The sequence below is a fragment of the Onychomys torridus genome, chromosome 14 (assembly GCF_903995425.1).
Source record: "Onychomys torridus chromosome 14, mOncTor1.1, whole genome shotgun sequence".
In the NCBI taxonomy this organism is placed as follows: Eukaryota; Metazoa; Chordata; class Mammalia; order Rodentia; family Cricetidae; genus Onychomys; species Onychomys torridus.
The window spans coordinates 10,979,873-10,998,551 of NC_050456.1; the positions used below are offsets into that span (position 1 = coordinate 10,979,873).

General features: G+C 37.0%; 1 protein-coding gene across 4 annotated transcripts in view; it reads left to right on the forward strand.

Moving 5' to 3' along the window:
* Positions 1–18,679, forward strand: part of Immp2l (inner mitochondrial membrane peptidase subunit 2) — an 854,797-nt gene that overhangs the window by 553,289 nt on the left and 282,829 nt on the right. For all 4 annotated transcript variants that reach the window (XM_036206171.1, XM_036206173.1, XM_036206174.1 and 1 more), the window contains exon 5: positions 7,995–8,060. In XM_036206171.1, the coding sequence (XP_036062064.1) occupies positions 7,995–8,060 (66 nt within the window). The remainder of the gene's footprint in view (positions 1–7,994; positions 8,061–18,679) is intronic.

The window sequence follows — 18,679 nt, forward strand, 5'->3', positions numbered from 1 at the left end:
TATTTTATATGGATGTGGTGTGTTGTTGAAAACAGATACCTTACCTTTCTAAGTGATTTGTGGCATGAATATTCTTCAACCTTAACAAAAATGTATGGCAGAATTTTCCAGCCTGACTGAATCTAGAAGTCAAATAGTTTAATTGAAGTATTATATAGACTGATGGTTTACTTCTTCAAAGATATTACTTTATCCCACCGTCATAAATGATGCTTTATTATATAGTCAGTTAGGTACAGTATAGGTATAGTCAATTAGATAGTGTAGCCAAAGGTTTAAAGGCTAGCTTGACTAGAAGAAAAAGCACTCCAAAGTGCATGTCCAGCTCTGGGGAGTGGGCTACAACAGGGGTGTAAAAAATCTCCACTTTGAGTATAGTATAGTTGATTTTTAATTTGAGAATTCTTCCTTTCCACATGTATGCTCTATTGGAAACATAGTCCATGTATAAAAGCAACAGATTTGCAAAGTAAGTCAACCAAGGAATCTCATTTTCTTGAGCAGATGTTTCTTTATGGCTGGAATTACATTTCTTCAAATATGATTTCATATTGTACAGTAAAACAAAACACATATTATGCATGTGATATATGTATTCATGTTCATACACTCATTCTAGATGTTGATATACATTTTTAATTGTATTTAACAGCTGAACATTGTATTGACCTATGCTTCAGTTAATAAACATTGGTGGGTTGATCTCATTGTTATTATTATACTGAATCCCTGAGATATTTGTAGAGATATGAATACACTTGTTCTTAAGTATCAAAAGAGTCAACTACAAACTATTGTAGCTCTTTATAATTGGAGAAATTATAGTCATGATGCACGTTAATTGTTTTTACACAATCAAGGGTGAGTTACTAATAAGGGCAGTTGTCATACTTGCTTATTAAATTTCTTCTAATTGTAAAATTAGTAAAAGTGAAATATTTTATATTGTAGCAGGAGCCTTTGTAAGCCACAGTGCACACTTAGCATGCTTTGTTGGTGCTGTTGTTATACATTTACTTGATTAAGATCTGAAACACAAAATTGCCCCTGCCACTCAGAACCTCCCTGGAATTTCTCTGTTACCATGTAAAGTATCATGTTTTCACTCCAGCTTGATTCAGGTAGAGCATGCCCTGTAAAAATGGCCAAAGTAGATGATTGAGTACTTTCATGCTCCCATACCCTACAAAATAACAGGACATGTGCCCCAGTGCTAAGATCTCTACTTCTCATCAAAGTTTTCTGTCCATATGACAACCCCCTGTTGCTGTCTGGGTGCTTTTCACAGGACCACCCCTTCTAGAACATAAACATAGAAGACATGTTTGGACCATTAACGTGGATTCTAGTCGCCTTATGTGTGTTACTTTGTAAATGCTGCAGTCTTTTGACAGATGCATTTTCTGAGATGTGATGGTGCTAGTGTTTGGTAGGGATTGGATATCTTACAGTAGCAGGAAGAACATCTGAACTATGGTGCTCTATACTTGTGAGGTTACAAATGCACCCAGAGCACAGGAAAAGTCTGCACGTTCATTCATACCATTCAGATGACACAAAGAGAAGTTAACAAGGTTGCTCAAATGCTGTTCTAAGTCAAAAGTTGTAAGTGTACTCATATGAATGTGATAAGTACTACCAGTGGATCTTTAAAAATGTGTGTGCACACAACCATGCCCATCCATCCATGCCCATGCAGAAAGTGCACACAACCAATAATGAAGCAAGTATATAGAATTGGATGCTGAAAAGTATCATTTTGATTCTTATTGTCACAGATAGTAAAGCTAAACTGACTTTTCAATGTGAGTACTATTATTATTTAGTTTGTGTGTCTCTTTAGTTAATTGTAATAAAAGGGAACTAAGTTTTTAAGATGTTTGGCTTTGCCCTTTATTATAACAGAATATGACAAGTCCTTTTTGTTACGGAATTTGCAAAAGAATTTATCTATGTAAGTCTAAGAGAGGTGGACTGTAATAATGACCTTAGGCTCTGTGAATTCTGCTCCTTTTTAAAGTTATTTTAGGGTAAGTTCTCAAGCTATAGCATTTATACATGTTCTCTTGTGGTTATGTGATGTCACAATCAGAAGTCAAGCTAGGATTTCTAGAAATCCCCCAAGCTCAACCTCAGCCCCTGAACATTTGTGGGTCAGGCTTGTGGGACTCTGGCAGATTTGTAGTATTTACATCTCAGCTGCACTGGAATTTCTCATGCAAGAATAAGGGCTAAGAGTTTGTGGCTGTCTATATTTTGAAGAGGAAAAAGAAGTTAGGATTTATATGGAAAGTCTCCTGTGTGCTTGTCTGTCTTACTATTTACTTGAAAAAGTTCAATGACAGTGTTGAAACGTTGCTACAATTCCAATTTAGTGTCATGTGGCTTCTGGCCTGGCCAGACCTTCTCTCCATGATAACTAGAGCCTACTCAGCATTAGCTTCCTCCAGTCAGAATCTTCCTCACAAATGAGGTTGAACAGGAACAGCAGACATGACCCTCTTGGCTGCAGGCTGTACCTTTGCAGGAGATGGGTGCTCTGCTGCAGTCAGCAAGCTGTAGAAATTAGTAAGGTTGAAAGTAGTAAAGAAGAATCAAGAATTAGAAACCTGGAATTGAGGTGTTACTCAATGGTAAAACAAAGGCCTAGTTTATACAAGACTCTGGATTTGATCCCAAGCACCACAAACAAACAAGCAAGCAAAATGTTAAAAAAAAAAAAAAGTGAGACCTCATTCTGATATATGTATCATAATAACCCTTAATGTACATTGACTGTGACCAATGTGATTTCCTGCCTCCCTACCCTTCCTCCTTCCCTCCTTTCGTCCCTCCCTCCCTTCTTTATTCCTACACACACACACACACACACACACACACACACACCTTTTTCTCTTTTCTTTTCTTTTCTTTTCTTTTTTTTTTTTTTTTTTGAGACAGGGTCTCACTGTGTACCACTGACTGTCCTGGAACTCACTCTGTAGACCAGGCTGGTGTTGAACTCACAGAAATCCACCTGCCTCTGCTTCCCAAGTGCTGGCATCAAAGGCCTATGCCACTATACCTGGCCCCAATGTGATTTCTAAGCCACAGGCTAAATCTGTAATAATCTTGGTCATTCCAAACCCCCAATCCACCCAACTCACTAAAATGAGGTTTTATCATTTCAACACAAACCAAAGACTAGGTCTGCCTAGTTCCAGGATGAAGGTATCTCTGTCACACCAAGATGCAGTGGGGTCAGGAAGTGAGAGAGGGAGATACATACTCCTTACTCAATTTCCATAAAACGTGGCTTTCCAGTAGTCCAGCCAGGGGAAAATGAAAGAAGCTAAACCAGTCACAAAGAACTTTGTGACCAAAGACATGTATGTGTTTGGCCTGTCGCCACTTTAAAATGGTAACACTTTAATCACAATACAAAGTGAAATTCTACAGAAGCTCATGGGGCATCCTGTAATGGCTACGTTAGACCTTGTTTCTTCTGGTTGGAGCTTCCTTATGTCACACCAAACACAACCACTGAGACCTAGGAAGTACAGGAAAAATGCTACTCTACTCATCCAGACCTTATGCCTGATTAAATCATGAGCACAAGATGGAATGTTTATAACTCAGGTCCCAGAAATTAAAACTATAAAATATTGCATATTGTGAAAAAATTAAAATTGCAAATTTAAATGCAAATTTGAGTATTTATTGGGCAGCATGCATTGTACTCCTGAAATAAGAACCAATCCTTCACTTGTTATTTCTCACATTGGCTAGGAGACAGGCAAATGGCCAAGAAAATTCAGACAAAGAGAAGTTTAATAACTTTTATGATGCAAATCTGTAATAACTCTCTTACCACCTCTACTTACTTCAAAGTAATGCATTCAACAGCCTAATGATTAAAATATAGGTATAGATTTTAAGCAGTAATGAAATTGATGTTAGTAATAGCTTGTTTCATTTTGAATTATTTGATTAGATTCATGAGTTTAATATTACATTAAAATTTATAGGTATGTTTAAAGTAGTAATTCATAAGACTTTAATTATATAGATAGCTCACTTTAACTCACTTTATATATTCTCTTTTGCATCATGATCTTAAAATACAAATTATTGTAAAATATAGAATACTTCTTGAGTATCTGAAAAGCCTAGAGATTGTTGGCACAAATTTTTTTAAACAAACAGGGGTTCCTTTTATATTTCTTCATTAGCATTAGGTGGGAAATTTTATAATTAGTTAAGATGTTACTTCAGCATTGGAGCGTTTCTTTTTTAGTAACATAATATGGTACAAAAAAAATGCCATTTACTAAGTCACATTCCCAATAAGCCAAAAATCTGCCCATTAAAAGTTTAATACTACAATTCACTGCTTTCTGTTTTAGATTCTCCCTAATCCTCCCCATTAAAATTAGATGCACATTTTTTTCTTTCTGTAATTAGAGACTAATGCTGTAGTCGAGGTAATAACAGCAACAATTTCTGATTTCCATTTCCAAATCACACATTCTGTTGAAATTTTAGCTGAATGAGTGTTTCTTTTATGAACTTGGGCCTCCTGTATTTGGTGCATAAATATTTGCAATTATACTATCTTCTTGCTGAATATTTCCTTTAATGAGTATGTAGGACCTTCCCTACCTCTTTTGATAAATTTCAGTTTCAAGGTCATTTTGTCAGGTGTCGTCTCCCACCCTTTCTCCTTGAGGTGACGTCTTATCCTTGATGGTGAGCTGTATTTCTTAGATGCAGCAGAAAAATGGATCCTATCTTCTAATCCAGGATTAGTCTGTGTCTTTTTATTGGAGAACTGATACCATTAATATTGAGTTATTAATTGGCAGTGTTTATTTACTCCTGTTATTTTGTAGTTATGGTATGGGTGGGTTTTTTTTTTATCATTCTTTTGATCTTTTTATTTACCTGTCTGGGATTATGTATTCCTTGTGTGTTCTTGGGTGTAGCTAACCTTTTCAGACCGAAGTTTTCCTTCTGGTGACATCTGCAGGGCTAGGATGGTAGAGAGAAATTTCCTAAATTTGGTTTATCATGGAATGTTTTTTCTTTCTGCATTGAGTGTGATCTACAATTTGCTGGATGTAGTAGTCTGGGCTGGCATCTGTGGTCTTTTAGTGTCTGCAGCACATCTGTCTAGGCCCTTCTGGCTTGAGTCTCCATTGAGAAGCCAGATGTAATTCTAATAGGTCTTCATTTCTGTTACTCAGTGTTTTTCTCTGACAGCTTGATATACCCTTTTCCCCTGTGATTTAGTATTTTATTATGTGTTGCTGTGCAATTTCTTCTCTGGTCCTGTATCTTTCATGTTCTGTATGCTTTCAAACCTTTATGAGACCCTCCTTCTTTTGATTGGGGAAACTTACTTCTATGATTTAGTTTAAAATGTTTTATTTATCTTTGATCTTGATTTCTTCTTCCTCTTTACTTATTATTTGTAGGTTTGGTCTTTTCATAGTGTCCTAGATTTCCTGGATGTTTTGATCTTATATTTTTATATCTAATATTTTCTTGGATTGAGTTACCCATTTCTTCTACCTTATGTTCAAAACTTAGATTCTCTCTTCTGTGCCTTTTAATCTGTTGGTGAGGTTTAATCACTGAAGTTTTTGTTTATATCCTAAGTAGGCTAATTTCCATTTATATTTCAGTTTGGGTTTTCTTTGTTTGTTTTGCTTTGCTTTGTTTTGTTTTGTTTTCTCAATACAGGGTTTCTCCGTGTAGTTTTGGTTCCTGTCCTGGTCCTCACTCTGTAGACCAGGCTGGCCTTGAACTCCCAGAGATCCTCATGGTTCTGCCTCCCGAGTGCTGGGATTAAAGGCATGCGCCACCACTGCCCAGCTCAGTTTAGATTTTCTTTAGTGATTTTATTTCTTTGTTAAATTTTACTTTTATATCTTGAAATATTTTCATTATTCCATTCAACTGTTAGTGTTTTAACAGTCTTCATTAAGGCATTTTTTTCATATCCCTTTGAAAGTCCTTGAACATAGTCATGATAGTTATCTTGAAGTCCTTGTCTCGTATATTCCCAGAGATTGTTGCAGTAGGGTTGCTGGCTTCCTGAATAGGCATATTGTCTTGATTATACGTGTTTTTGTTTTTTCCACAAAACCCAGGCATCTAGAGTTGTAATATGTATGTGTTATATAGTATAATAGTATATTATATAATAGTATATTATATATCCTGGGTCACCACCAAGAGATGGGGTCCCTAGGGAATGGAGGTGGGGGGAGGAGGGGCTTCTTCAGGCAACCTGCAGCAAGACTAAGAATAGGTCTGGACAGACTGGAATGTAAGAGCTGGAAAGGCATTTTCTAGTAGTCTTAAGTTGCCTTGTTCAGAAAACTCAATTTCCATAGCTTGAAGGTAACAGAATCCCTCAAGTCAGGAATTGTCTGTTAATGACACTAAACTTATCAAATAATAGTTACTCAATTTGTTGAAAGAGGCCAATCAAAACTCTGATCCAATTCCCCTTCAAAATAAAGAATATTTATAATCATGTAAAAGTAATTGCAGCTATTTTACATAATTTTATTTTCTGTGTAAGATGTATTGTGAGATATAAGTTGTATTGTAATTCTTTTAATTCAGAACACAGAATTTCTCTAATTCTATTTCTGTTTTTATACTTTTACATTCCTTTTAAAAAGCATTTTAATTCAAAATGTGAATTGGCATGAAAATATTTTATCTCTAGTTGATTTTCAAGTACACATTAAATGATCATTTATATGACTTATGATCTGGTCCTTGAAACAAGTCTGTTAAATCAGAGGTTTAAACTTTTGCCAGCAGGAAATTGTCCATATTAAGATGGAGCTATCTGTCCGTTGCTGCAGAACAAATTCCTCCAATACCTAGCAGCTAAAGTCAACAGATATTGATAATACACATTTCCTAAGGACAGCAGAGGTGGGGACATTGCTCGGGATTTCTCTAGGAATGTAGTCAAGCTGATGCTCAGGGCTACAGCTTCTCCAGACTTGGCTGGCACTAAGGAACATACCTCTCAGCTCACTTCTGGGACCTTAGCAGACAGAGTTCTTCCCCATGACTGTTTCTGTAGGGTTGTTCAGGACAGATGTGGCTTGCTGCAGAGGAAGAATAGAAAAGCTCAAGGTGAATGAGAGACTCTTTTATAATGAAAGCTTTCCCATACTCTTTTGACCTCACAGATCAATCCTAGTCTAATGTAGGAGAGAATCACTTGAGGGGCAAATTCCAGGAGTGTGGGGATTTATTTAAGTAGTGTGTCTTTGAATAAAAATTTCTCACCACAAAGGAGATTAAAACAGAAAAATATCTTTTTAACTATTTCAAAATCTGTCAATTTCTTTTAACTGTCAAGAGAACTGTTTATCTTTCTGAATTCTATAATTATCTGAACTTCAATATGATGGAAAGGGATTCTCTACTTTCTTCTTAAAAAGTATTTCACATTTTTCTGGAAGATCCTTTTAATTTTAAAGTGTCATAAACCTTACAGAATGTCATTAGTTAAAAGAAATGTCTGCTTTCTTACATATAGATCCTTTTCTTATAAGTACTTGTCTTTAATAACAACACACTAATAATCTTTATCCCTTAATATCTAAGTTATATATCCCTCTTGGTTTCTGTTACACTTTATACAGGGTCTTATGTAGCCCAGGCTGGCCTGGACTCCTGTTCCTGCTGTCTCCACCTCTATGTACTGGGATTGCCAGACTATACCAACTTTATCTGTATTTCCTCTGTGTTTTCAGTTTTGTTGCATTTTACTGTGGCTTATTTATTCTCAGAGATTTTAAAAAACATAATTATCTCAATAATATCTCAGGTCACTTGAAACCCAAGTAAGGTTGATGTCGTACCATGGGTGTAAATAATTCTGCAATGATCTTACTATAGCTGATTTTGTTGAACAATTTATTTTTTCCCTAAAATAACAGCAACATAATTGATTATATAACTTTTTTTTAAAATCCCAGGTCTCCTAAAAACCCAGAACAGAAGATCATTAAGAGAGTGATTGCTCTTGAAGGGGATATTATAAGGTAGGTCCCCATGCTACTGTTTTTAACTTACAATCTAGTGGTTTGGGATTTATTTGTTTGTTTGTTTGTTTTATTTATTAGAGACAGGGTTTCTCTGTGTAACAGTCCTGGCTGTCCTGGAACCCATTTGTAGACCAGGCTCCCCCCACAAACTCACAGCAATCTTCTGAAAGAATCAAAGGCATGCAACACCACCTCGTGGCTCACAATCTAGTGTTTTAGCTTGGTTTTGAGTCATTATTTGAAATTAAAGTAGAGAGTGCATTGGGATCTAGAACTCTGGACAAACTCCACTTGGGCATTTACTTCAGTGCATATCACTTTCCATAACCACTTCAGGATGGAAAGTGTATATGAAGTTACTGAGCATACCATTGTTCTTAAATTATAAAACAGGATAATTATTAAGGCAAGATCAACTACATACTCTGACCATTAAATTACTGCTTTCAGGTATAAACACTAGCACAATTATTTTAATATTATGACACTAATATCCATTTTAGAAAATTTCACAAACATTTCAGAATTTTAAAATCTGAACATAGCGTCAAAGGACTCTCATAACCATAGAGACAGAGACAAGTTGAATAGAAAGTGAAACTTATATTTCTGGGCTCATAATGAGTGTTGAAACTGCATACAGCACCAGAATAATCAAGAATTTGATTAACAGATAGCAAAGTCTTGTATATTGCATGTGATGATATAAGCAATATTTGAGAACAGACAAGAAAAACATTAGTGTGTGATGCATCTCATTTTGATTGCCTGCTTTCAAAATATAGCCAAGTGTACTCAACATAGTAAACAAATGCTTGATAACCATATTCAAGAAGCTTTCTGATCTTGTTTCCACCAAAAAGTCCCTCCTAAAAATACCCGTGTTGATGATTATATAAGCAAAACAAACTAACTGAAAAAAGCCCCTGTCAATTTTAGAGCATAATTGAGATCCGCAGTTGTGAAAAGATGGCCTGAGGATCACTAGGGTCCCCAAGACCCATTTGGAGGTTCTATAAGATCAAAACTACTTTTTCCTTGCAAAAAGGTCTTTTATCTCTTTTTAAAAAACTGTTAGCCTATTATGAATATAGGATGGAATTTTCCAGATGTGTTAAATGTGATAGATGGAATAATAAAGCAGAGAGAGCAGCCCAGCTGCCCTTTAGTACACCATATAGTAACATTTACAAAACATTGACCATGGCCTGTCCTTACTCTTTTACCAATGAAAAACACTGTTATTTTTATTATTGATAGTATAAGGCTTACTGCTTATTGAATTCAACACTACTTTTAAAAACTATTCGGTATTTATTCATGTGTACAATGTGTTTTAATCAAATCAGCTCTGTTCCCTGCCCTATCTCTTGAACCATTTTTCCCTCCCAAAGCCATATCACATGTTCTCTCTTTCTTTCTACACTTTTTTTTTAGTAAAAAAAAAGGAAAATCATAGTCAGTAAGAAGTATGTTAGTTAGAAAAGTGTTTTGTTTTCACTTCCTATAGAAAATGGATTACTTTCAAAGAAACTGGTGGCTTTCTCTTCCTTTTATCAAGAGTCGTTCCAGGATTTTTATTTCCTAAAGAAACAGAAACAGGTATAAACTCCGAAAATGACACACGCCGCAGGTAGAAATATCCAAACACACCTTTAGTGTCTGGAAAACTGTGTGAGTGTGATGCAGTCTGACTAGAGAACAGAGTGGCAACCCTAAAAACAGCGTTGAGTGAGTGAAATGAGTCACACATGACTACAAATGATAGGAATCTGTGAAGCGTCCAGGTGAGGTAACTGTGCAAAAACAGAAGCAGGTTAGTGACTTCCCACAGGCCTGGAAGAGGACAACAGAGGGACCACTAATGGTACAGGTTCACTTGCTTGTTTTTAAGGGGTACAGAATGTCCTAAAATGTACGGTAGTGACAGTTGTATAGTTCGATACACAAAAATTACTGATCTGTACATTTTAAGTGGGTAGATTGTATGTTATATGAACTGCATCTCAATGAATGTATGTTATATGAAATGTGCATCTCATAGTCTTACACAACAAAAATAATCACCAAAACAAATACCCATTTTATTCATGTACTCTAACAAAACTAAGAATGTCAGTGAATCAGTATTTTTTTTCATTATAATCCAAAGTGAACTTTGTCATTTCTTATCATCGATCACTAGCTGAACAGCCAGCACTGTGAGATTACAGAAGTCTGCACAAGATGAAACTCCACAGCAGACCTCTGAGAAGACATTAAGCATTGTTCCCCTCACTCAGTACGTTTACATTGGGTTCATACAGCAGAGGCAGACCCACAGCCAGAAGCAGGCTGATGAGCCAGGGTTGGACTCACATCCTTCATAGATACTGTTGAAGCCCGTGCAGATGAAGTCTGCAAATGGATGCCAGGGTCTGTGTCCCTGCTATCCCAGTCTCTGGACTCAGTCATGGAGAATGAGTGACAGAAAGAAGAACAGACTTACAGGCAGGATTTGTTTTCAGTGTAAAGTCTTTTGAGAAATCTTTTTGTTGCTTAATTAGAAAAGTAATCATTCTACATTGCTTTGTTTCTCTAGGGGGAAAAACAGCATTTCTTTTCTTTGAAAACATGGCACCTGATTGTCCTAGACTTCCACAGCTTTGAGTTAGTAGGTGAGGGTGTACCTTCGATGGTTTCTCACACTACTGAAAAGTGTTAAGGGGGACAGACAATTAGATAATAAAACATTTACTGATAAACTTTTAGTTTGTGATCCCTTTCTTGCAATTATATGTCAGAAATATTTTAGGAAGATGATTCCTATCAGCCACAGGGGTCATTAGCCTAATGGTGCCCTCCCCTGTGACACGCTAAGAGTTCTATTGGGATGTGGTTTTTCCGGTCTGTTTTCCCTTGGATATTACTAAATTTCCTAGGAGGCAAGCTTAAACCAAATGTGAATTTTCAACATTTGCTTTCTTGGAAAAAAAAGGATATTTTTTTAGACAGAGAGGGGAAAAACAAACAAACCTCACTAGATCTGAGGTACAGATCTAGGATGTATCCATTAGATGGACTGCTGATCAACCAACTGATCAGTGGAGTTTGGGGTAGGTGGCATTCCCTGGTGTGGCTCCCATGGGTAGAGAGACCAAGTGACCTGGAAAGCACCCTGTAGTTAAAAGGAACCTGTTGGAAAGGGTTCATAGGAATGACAGGTACCAAAAGGGCTCCCAGACAGAGCATTGCAGTTAGCAGTCATTTAGTTTAGCATTACCTTTTCATGTCTCAGTTCAATGAAACTGTAATCTGCTCTCTTCAGTAGTGGCTTTCATTCTATTCCTTAAGGAAGATTGACTTTTTAAAGTTTTGTTTTTAATTGCAGAAATAGTTTGGCTTTCTTTATTGAACACGCTATGAAGAACATTCTTGCTCACAAATACTGCTTAATTTTATAGACTAAATAGGCTAAAATAAAAATACTAGTTATAAAAGTTTGGGTTTGGGGTTATTATTGCTTTTAGTTATAGTTTTCCTCTCAGAAAGCTTTTTTGATTTTTTATTTTAAAAGATGTTACAAATGTAAATAATTTACACACCAAAATTAATTAGTCCTAAAGACTATACAGAAAGTTTTTATATATTTGTATTTGTCAACACTACTCAAAATATATTTCTCAGAGGGAATTTATTTAAAAGTCCAAGAAATGTGGACTTTAGTTTCAGAAGTTTAGACACTTCAATACAAACTTTTGAAACCAGTTATTGTATAGGCTATATTAAATAATGCAGCTCAAAACAAAATTCTGTACTTAAAACATGAGTTTTTGTGTGTGATATGAAGCATGAATTTTGTCAATGTGTTGGAGCTCACCAAGGTTTCCCAGTGTCTATCCAGCAAAGATGATTGGATCATGGGTCTGAGTACCAGGTGTTTGTAAGGGTCTACATTGGTGTATCTAGCAAGGAGGGAGGTACTTTGCCCCTCCCCTTGGCATTGTTATAAAAAGCCCTTTGGAATGAAGTTCTGGGCCAGTGGATAAGGATCCAGGCCAATCTGAGGCTGTCCTGCATTTCTGTTTCTCTCCCCTCTTTATTTCTACCTAAGTCTCTTATCTCTCATTCCTCAAGAGTCCCTGGAGTAAATAAATGTGGGAGCTGGTCTCCCACATCAATGACAACATAGTACCTCAATTATGAAAGGTTGGATACCCCTGGTAGACCTTAATTCCATCCATTTAATGATACCGGCATGAGTACTAGAGAGACAAGGTGAACAAAAGAGACATGTAACCTTCATTTGCATACATCCCTGTGGTTGGGAATGGAGAGTGACCATACATGGGTAGTGAGGGGTGAGAAGTGGGAGTGAAGGGAGGTAAGTTTAGGTGAGGCGTTCGCTGAAAACTTCTCTAAGCTTTGGAAATGAAGGGAAAGAGACAGTGAGCCATACATACCATGTGGAAGTAAGATAATCAAACCAAAGAAATAGCCAACGCAAACCTCAGATACAGACTAGAAAAGAGTTCAAGCTCTTGTAAGGAGCCAGTACTCAAAGAAGAAAGTTGAAATGACAGATAAGTTCTCAGAGGTTTGCAGAACTTTGTGGGTCCAGGCAAGGACTTCAGATTTATTTCAGTAGATGGCCAGCCAAGTATTTTTAAAGGATTGTTGTCTGCTGTATGCAAAAAGAGTAAACACCAACAGTGTGACCCTGAAAACTCTAAGAGTATTCTCTCCTGACAAAGTGCAGTCAAGCTTCTCATGAGAATAGTGAAGTGCCTCTGTCCATGGCATGCATGATGACTACTTTGATTTATTTCCAATGACCCAGAAAAAAGCAGTAACATTTATAATCCACTGATTATGATTTATATTGACAAAGTAAAATATAGAGTTCGAAGTATTTGTTCAGTGAGTTCAGCCAATACTTGAGACTGGAAATGAGGAGACTTTGAGGGGTCTGGATTTTGTAACTTAATGCCACTATTGGTTAAAATCATAAGGTGACTTTTTTTGATTCTCTGATACTCTTAGGAAAGAACTTAATTTCATAATGTTGACCCCACGTGTATGCTTATATACTAACAGTAACAATGAGAAGCTAATGAAAGTAATATTTAGTGATATGCATTAGTTCCACCATAGCTATTTGCTTTTTCATGTTAATTTGTTATGACTCTCACAGAAACACTGTTTTAAAGAGCATAAAATGAAGAAAAATACCCCCACTCAACTATAGGACATTAACATGAGTCAGCCACAGCTGAAATGTCTGAAGCATCAACTCTGTGTACAGGGACAAGTATTTCTGTTTCACAGATCTCAGGCCAGTCAGGCCTTGTATCATGTCTCCTTTTTTAGAATCTGGGGTTCCATATAATTAATGATGGCAATGAAGTAAGCATATGGAGTCTTCTTAGTCCCCATGGGCAGGATAACCACATAATTTATCACCTAGACCGTGACACTCTACAGAGGGCAAGAGATTATTATTAGTTATGCATTGGGATCATCAACAGAATCCAGAACTGCCAGGATAGACTACAACAAACATACCTCTGATGAGTGAAATGTAATCTACTTTATCATCTACTGCATATGCTTTGATTTTATGTTGTTCCTGGCCTTCCTTATTCAGATGAATCCTGTTGTTTCTTGGTTCTCTTTGCAGGGGCCTGACACCCAGCTCGCAAATAAATCACACACGGAGGCTTATTCTTACTTATGAATGCCTGGCCTTAGCCTGGCTTAGTTTCTTGCCAGCTTCCCTTAGCTTGTTCCGACTACCTTTTGTCTTTGGGCTTTCCCCTTCTCTAACTTCAGTAAATCTTACTCTTACTCCATGGCTTGCTGTGTAGCTAGATGGCTGACACCTGGAGTCCTCCTCCTTCTCTGGCTCCTTCCTCTCCTCCCAGATTTCCCCCTATATACATTCTCTCTGTCTCCCAGCCCCGCCTATCCTTTTTCCTGCTTTGGTATTGGCCAGTTCTTTATTAGCCCATCAGTGTTTTACACAGGCACAGTAACACAGCTTCACAGAGCTAAACAAATGCAACATAAACAAAAAGCAACACACCTTAAAATAATGTTCCACAACAGGGTCCTAAAAAGTGTCGCCAGAAGCAAAGGAAGGAGCCAGGTGAAGGGTGCTGGGTCCTGCCCATACAACAGTCACTTTCTGCTGGAGGAGCCAGTGCTAGACTGTCTGAAAACTGAACTGATAATGCAGAGCAGTTGGAGGCAGGCAATCACGGGCTTTTTTTCACTGAAAAACATTTACATAATAATTGCTTTCCAAGTTGAAAGACTATATTAGAAAACATCAAAACACCCTCATTTATTAAAAATAACTCTGGTATTAGCAAAATAAAAATCCATTGAATCACTCGAAATTAAACATTTTAAAGCTGTTGATTTTAAATTGATTGTTGAAGATCTGCAAATCAATGTTGGCCGAGCACAGACTGTTGAGTCATACTGTATTCCAGAAAATGGTTAAGCAGTGTTAGAAGAAAACAGAACTTAATTGAATTTTCCTCAGTAAAACTACATGAGGCTGTTTAAAGAACATCTTTGTAGTTGGTGTACCAGCTCAGACTTGATGCGTGTGTATGGCTGTCCACAAGGAGCAAACATTCTGTCCTGCAAGGAAGGATATATGAAAAAAAGCCTATGTTCAAGATTCTAATAAATGCTGGTGGATGAAATGTTTTGGAGTATGCAAGCTAATAGATTTATAGTTCTCAAATGAGATCAGGGTGGGTGGTTCCTGAAAGAACAGAGGATATTTATACCCTGGCTTTAGTTGTTGGTAACCTGAGCAGGTTTTCAGAAAACTCCAAGGTCCTTTCACCTGGTTGAATTTGATTTACGAGTTATTCTGCAATTGCAATGGCATTGTACTTCTAATTTAGTGCTGGGTGCTGACCAGTGAGGCTACTTAACAGGTAAGGTCTTGAGCACTTACATTAAGTATCTTGGCATTAGTTAACCCAGTGTTGAAGTTATCCCTGCAGTGCGAAGTCTTTACGTTTCCTTACTAAAGAGTTACAAGTTTGTTGACAGCCCTTGCCTTTGTGGAGTGATAGATGTAGGGGGTTATTTATATTGATACTGTTGATTCAGAACATAAAAATGAAGTTGCTAATAAAAAGATAAATGCTTTAGCAATTGACCCTTCTTTCTAATCATGAAAGAGAGAGATAGAGAAAGGGTGCTTTTACAATGTTGGTCTTAATTTTTAATCAAGATAAATAACTATTATTTATGCCTATTTTTTTTAATCTCAAAATCATTCCTGCAATCAATTTAGCAATATAAGGGTTGTTTTAGATATTTGAATGTTGATCTGAGAGGATGTAAGACTTGCTGAAAATTCACTAATGGTGGCATTTATTACTGTGGTGGTACTCCACCAGCCCTGACGGGTTTTCCCTAAAAGGTTGTGTATGCTAACATCTCCTGTCTCTTGAGCAGAGTTCTTCCTTAGGTACAAAAATCCTCATTTTTATTCATTCTTGCAGAGCTGCCCACTTATTCATTCAGTGTGACAGAGAGGCTGTGGGCATATACAATGGATTCCAACTGTATCCATTTAGATTCCAGAAGTGCCTCTTCCTATGTTTCCTTGACAAATTCCTAGTTGTACAAAACTAATTTTTCTCATCTGTAAACTTGACATTATCATAGCACATACTCTATAGAGCCTTCTTGAAAAATCACATGAACTAACTGATGTAACGTGATGAGTGCAAAGCCCAGGACATAGTATGTATTTTCACATGCTAGATTGTAGCTGTAGTTGTGGTTCAATTGTTCTTTAGTGAGTGCCTTGTATTGACCGTATTCCAGATGCTATTGAGTTCCAGGGTTAGAAATGCTAAAGGTCATAGGTAAATCTTACCCTTTATTAAGTTTATAGCAAGACGACAATGGCAACAGAAGAGATACAGCATAACGAGATAATTGTTACTGGAGAGATATGCTAAAGCTTCTGGAGATTGTGGGGGGGTTATATGGTGGGACTGAGGAAATGGGCTATGTGGATGAAAACTGGTAGAAGCAGGAGGTGAGGAAAGGTCTCAGTTTCCTTCTTAACTAAAGAGCACTGCATGCTTGTTATGGAACGTCCAGATAGTCCTGTAACATATGTGACAAAGAGGACTTCCTCATTTTGCCTATCCCTAATCATGCTCCTGGACATATATACATTATCTCTCTTTCTAATCTCCATCTCACAGAAGGAACTTGAAATGAGGAGGGAAGGTAGTTGCAATATAGCTTCTTTTTCTGAAACATTCTCCAGAGACTTGAGATTTTTTAAGGACTTATATTGTCTATGTGTATGTTACACATACTATAATTATATTATATATTACACATTGCTATAATACACTAGTGTATCTCACATGATAAATTATGTAATTATTTATTATAATAAATAATGATCCTAGCAGTAACATACATAAAGTATCTATGAATATTCTGTGGAATCACAGTGGTATGAAATCTAGATAAACATATTCATAGAAACAAAATGTCCTTTTTAGGCTGTCCATGATAGAATGTGTCTGAGGTGTTCCAGAGAGGAACCATAGTGGCTCAGCTTACTTAAGAAACAACTCTCCAACACCGAGCCTGAATCAGTCTGATCTGGTGGGGCCCTCATCACATCTCCATGGTGCACTTTAAGACCCAGTGATCAGCTTCTGACTTTGATGCTTTTCCTGGGCATTCTTTTACATCTCTCAGGTTGGTTCTGGGGTATCACTCCTCATCCGCAAATATGGACAGATAATGTGAAGGGCTCTTTGGAGTGCGATGTTCACTAGCAGACAGCACATCACACCCAGGGATGGTTACTGTTAATATTTGAGCTCCTTTCCTGTTGACTCAATTACACTTCTTAGTAGTAGACCTTTCTAAAGATGTGAACTCCAAGTCAAATAGAAATACTGTCTTGAAATAGAGAATATTAACTTTTTGTGTGCTCCTTTGAACTAAATATTGATTTTTATTTTTCTTCTACCCACAGTAATGTAAACTGTCAAATATTTTGAAAAGACATATAAGTGTAATTATCACCAAAGGATGCTCAAAAGATTGGCTTTTAAACACTTTCTTGAAACAGAACTTAAGAAAAATATTTCAGCCTGAATAACACTTAAGGAACAGCCAGCACTTCTGACCTGAGCAACTCCGGTTGATCTTATTTCAGTTGACCATTGACTGGTTCTTCTTTTGAAAGGTTTAGAGGGAAAATTGAGAAGAGGGAACCGGTACCATTCAAGATACTGATTGCATTACTTATGAATGCTTTTAAATTTTTACAATTTTATTTTTTGGAAAAAAAGCACCTTTCAGTGACCCAGGACAATGAAAAGTAGTATGTGATGGTGTATGAGTGTTACATGTGGAGTAAGGATGTGAAGAGGTCATTCCAGCACTTTGTTTTTGCTAGCCATGTGACATCAGCAGCTATTGACCTCTAAAGTCTGACTAATTTATCTGTCCATTGTCAGGGCTGTTTTGAAGACCAAATAAGATAATGTACCCATATGTCTTGTTAACTTGAACACATTATCATGAACTAAATTCTAGTTGGCTTCTTCAGAGTTTAGTAGAATGCATTCCTTGCCTACTTTAGAATATCAAATATTTTGCTGTTACTGTTGAAATAATTCTATAGTACTACCATGTTAATATATAGCTGCCACATATGTTATGAACCCTAGCACTGTTCTGAAAAAATTAAAGACAAAATGATATTTTATTATGGTGAGACTTTGTGTGTGATCTCCCCTCTTAAGTTATTGAGGATGCAAGGTCATAATGTTGACTGAGTGCACTTATCTCTCTGAGCTGAAATTTTAGAGTTGTCAGTTAGCAGCTCATTTCTCTCTCCCCCAGCTCCGGGTAATCACCATCCTACTCTCTGCTTCTGAGAGTATGATAATTTTAGATGACTCACGTAGGTGCAGTCATTCAATATTCATGTTTCTGTGATGAGCTTAATGTATTTGGCATGAAATCCTCAAGGTTTTTCCATGTTTTTGCCAATGTTGGATTCTCATCTCCTCTAAGGCTGAACATAAGGCACATTTTTTTTTATCTGCTCATCTGTTGATGATATTTAGATTTGTTTTACATTTCAGAATATTATATGTGTTGTGCCCTGGTTGCGAGACCTCCAAAGAGACCACCAGAGACACGAACTCACTGAAATGCTAAAGCAAGGTTTATTGAAGCAGTTCAAGCTGCGGCAGGGACCTAGTCAAGCCATCCAACACAGTAGAGGCTGGAGGAGGTGCCGCCCCTCTGTAAGCTCAGGTTTTAAAGGCAAAAACCATAAGGTTACATCATTTAGGGGTGCTAATACAGGTACAGTTCTGATTGGCTCAAGTTTTAGCGGCTTTTCAGAATTTCTGTGTTACTTTACTTTGTAGTTTTAACCGCTTGTTTGTCAAACTTTATAGACTACCTTCAGCATGGGACATTCTGTGGTTAATCAATTGCTACCAGATAGTCCTTCAAACATCCTGACTTTGTACTTTGACCATCTCTGGCATTGGGACATTCTGTGGTTAATCAGTTGTTTCCAGATGGCTCTTCAAACACCCTGACTTTGT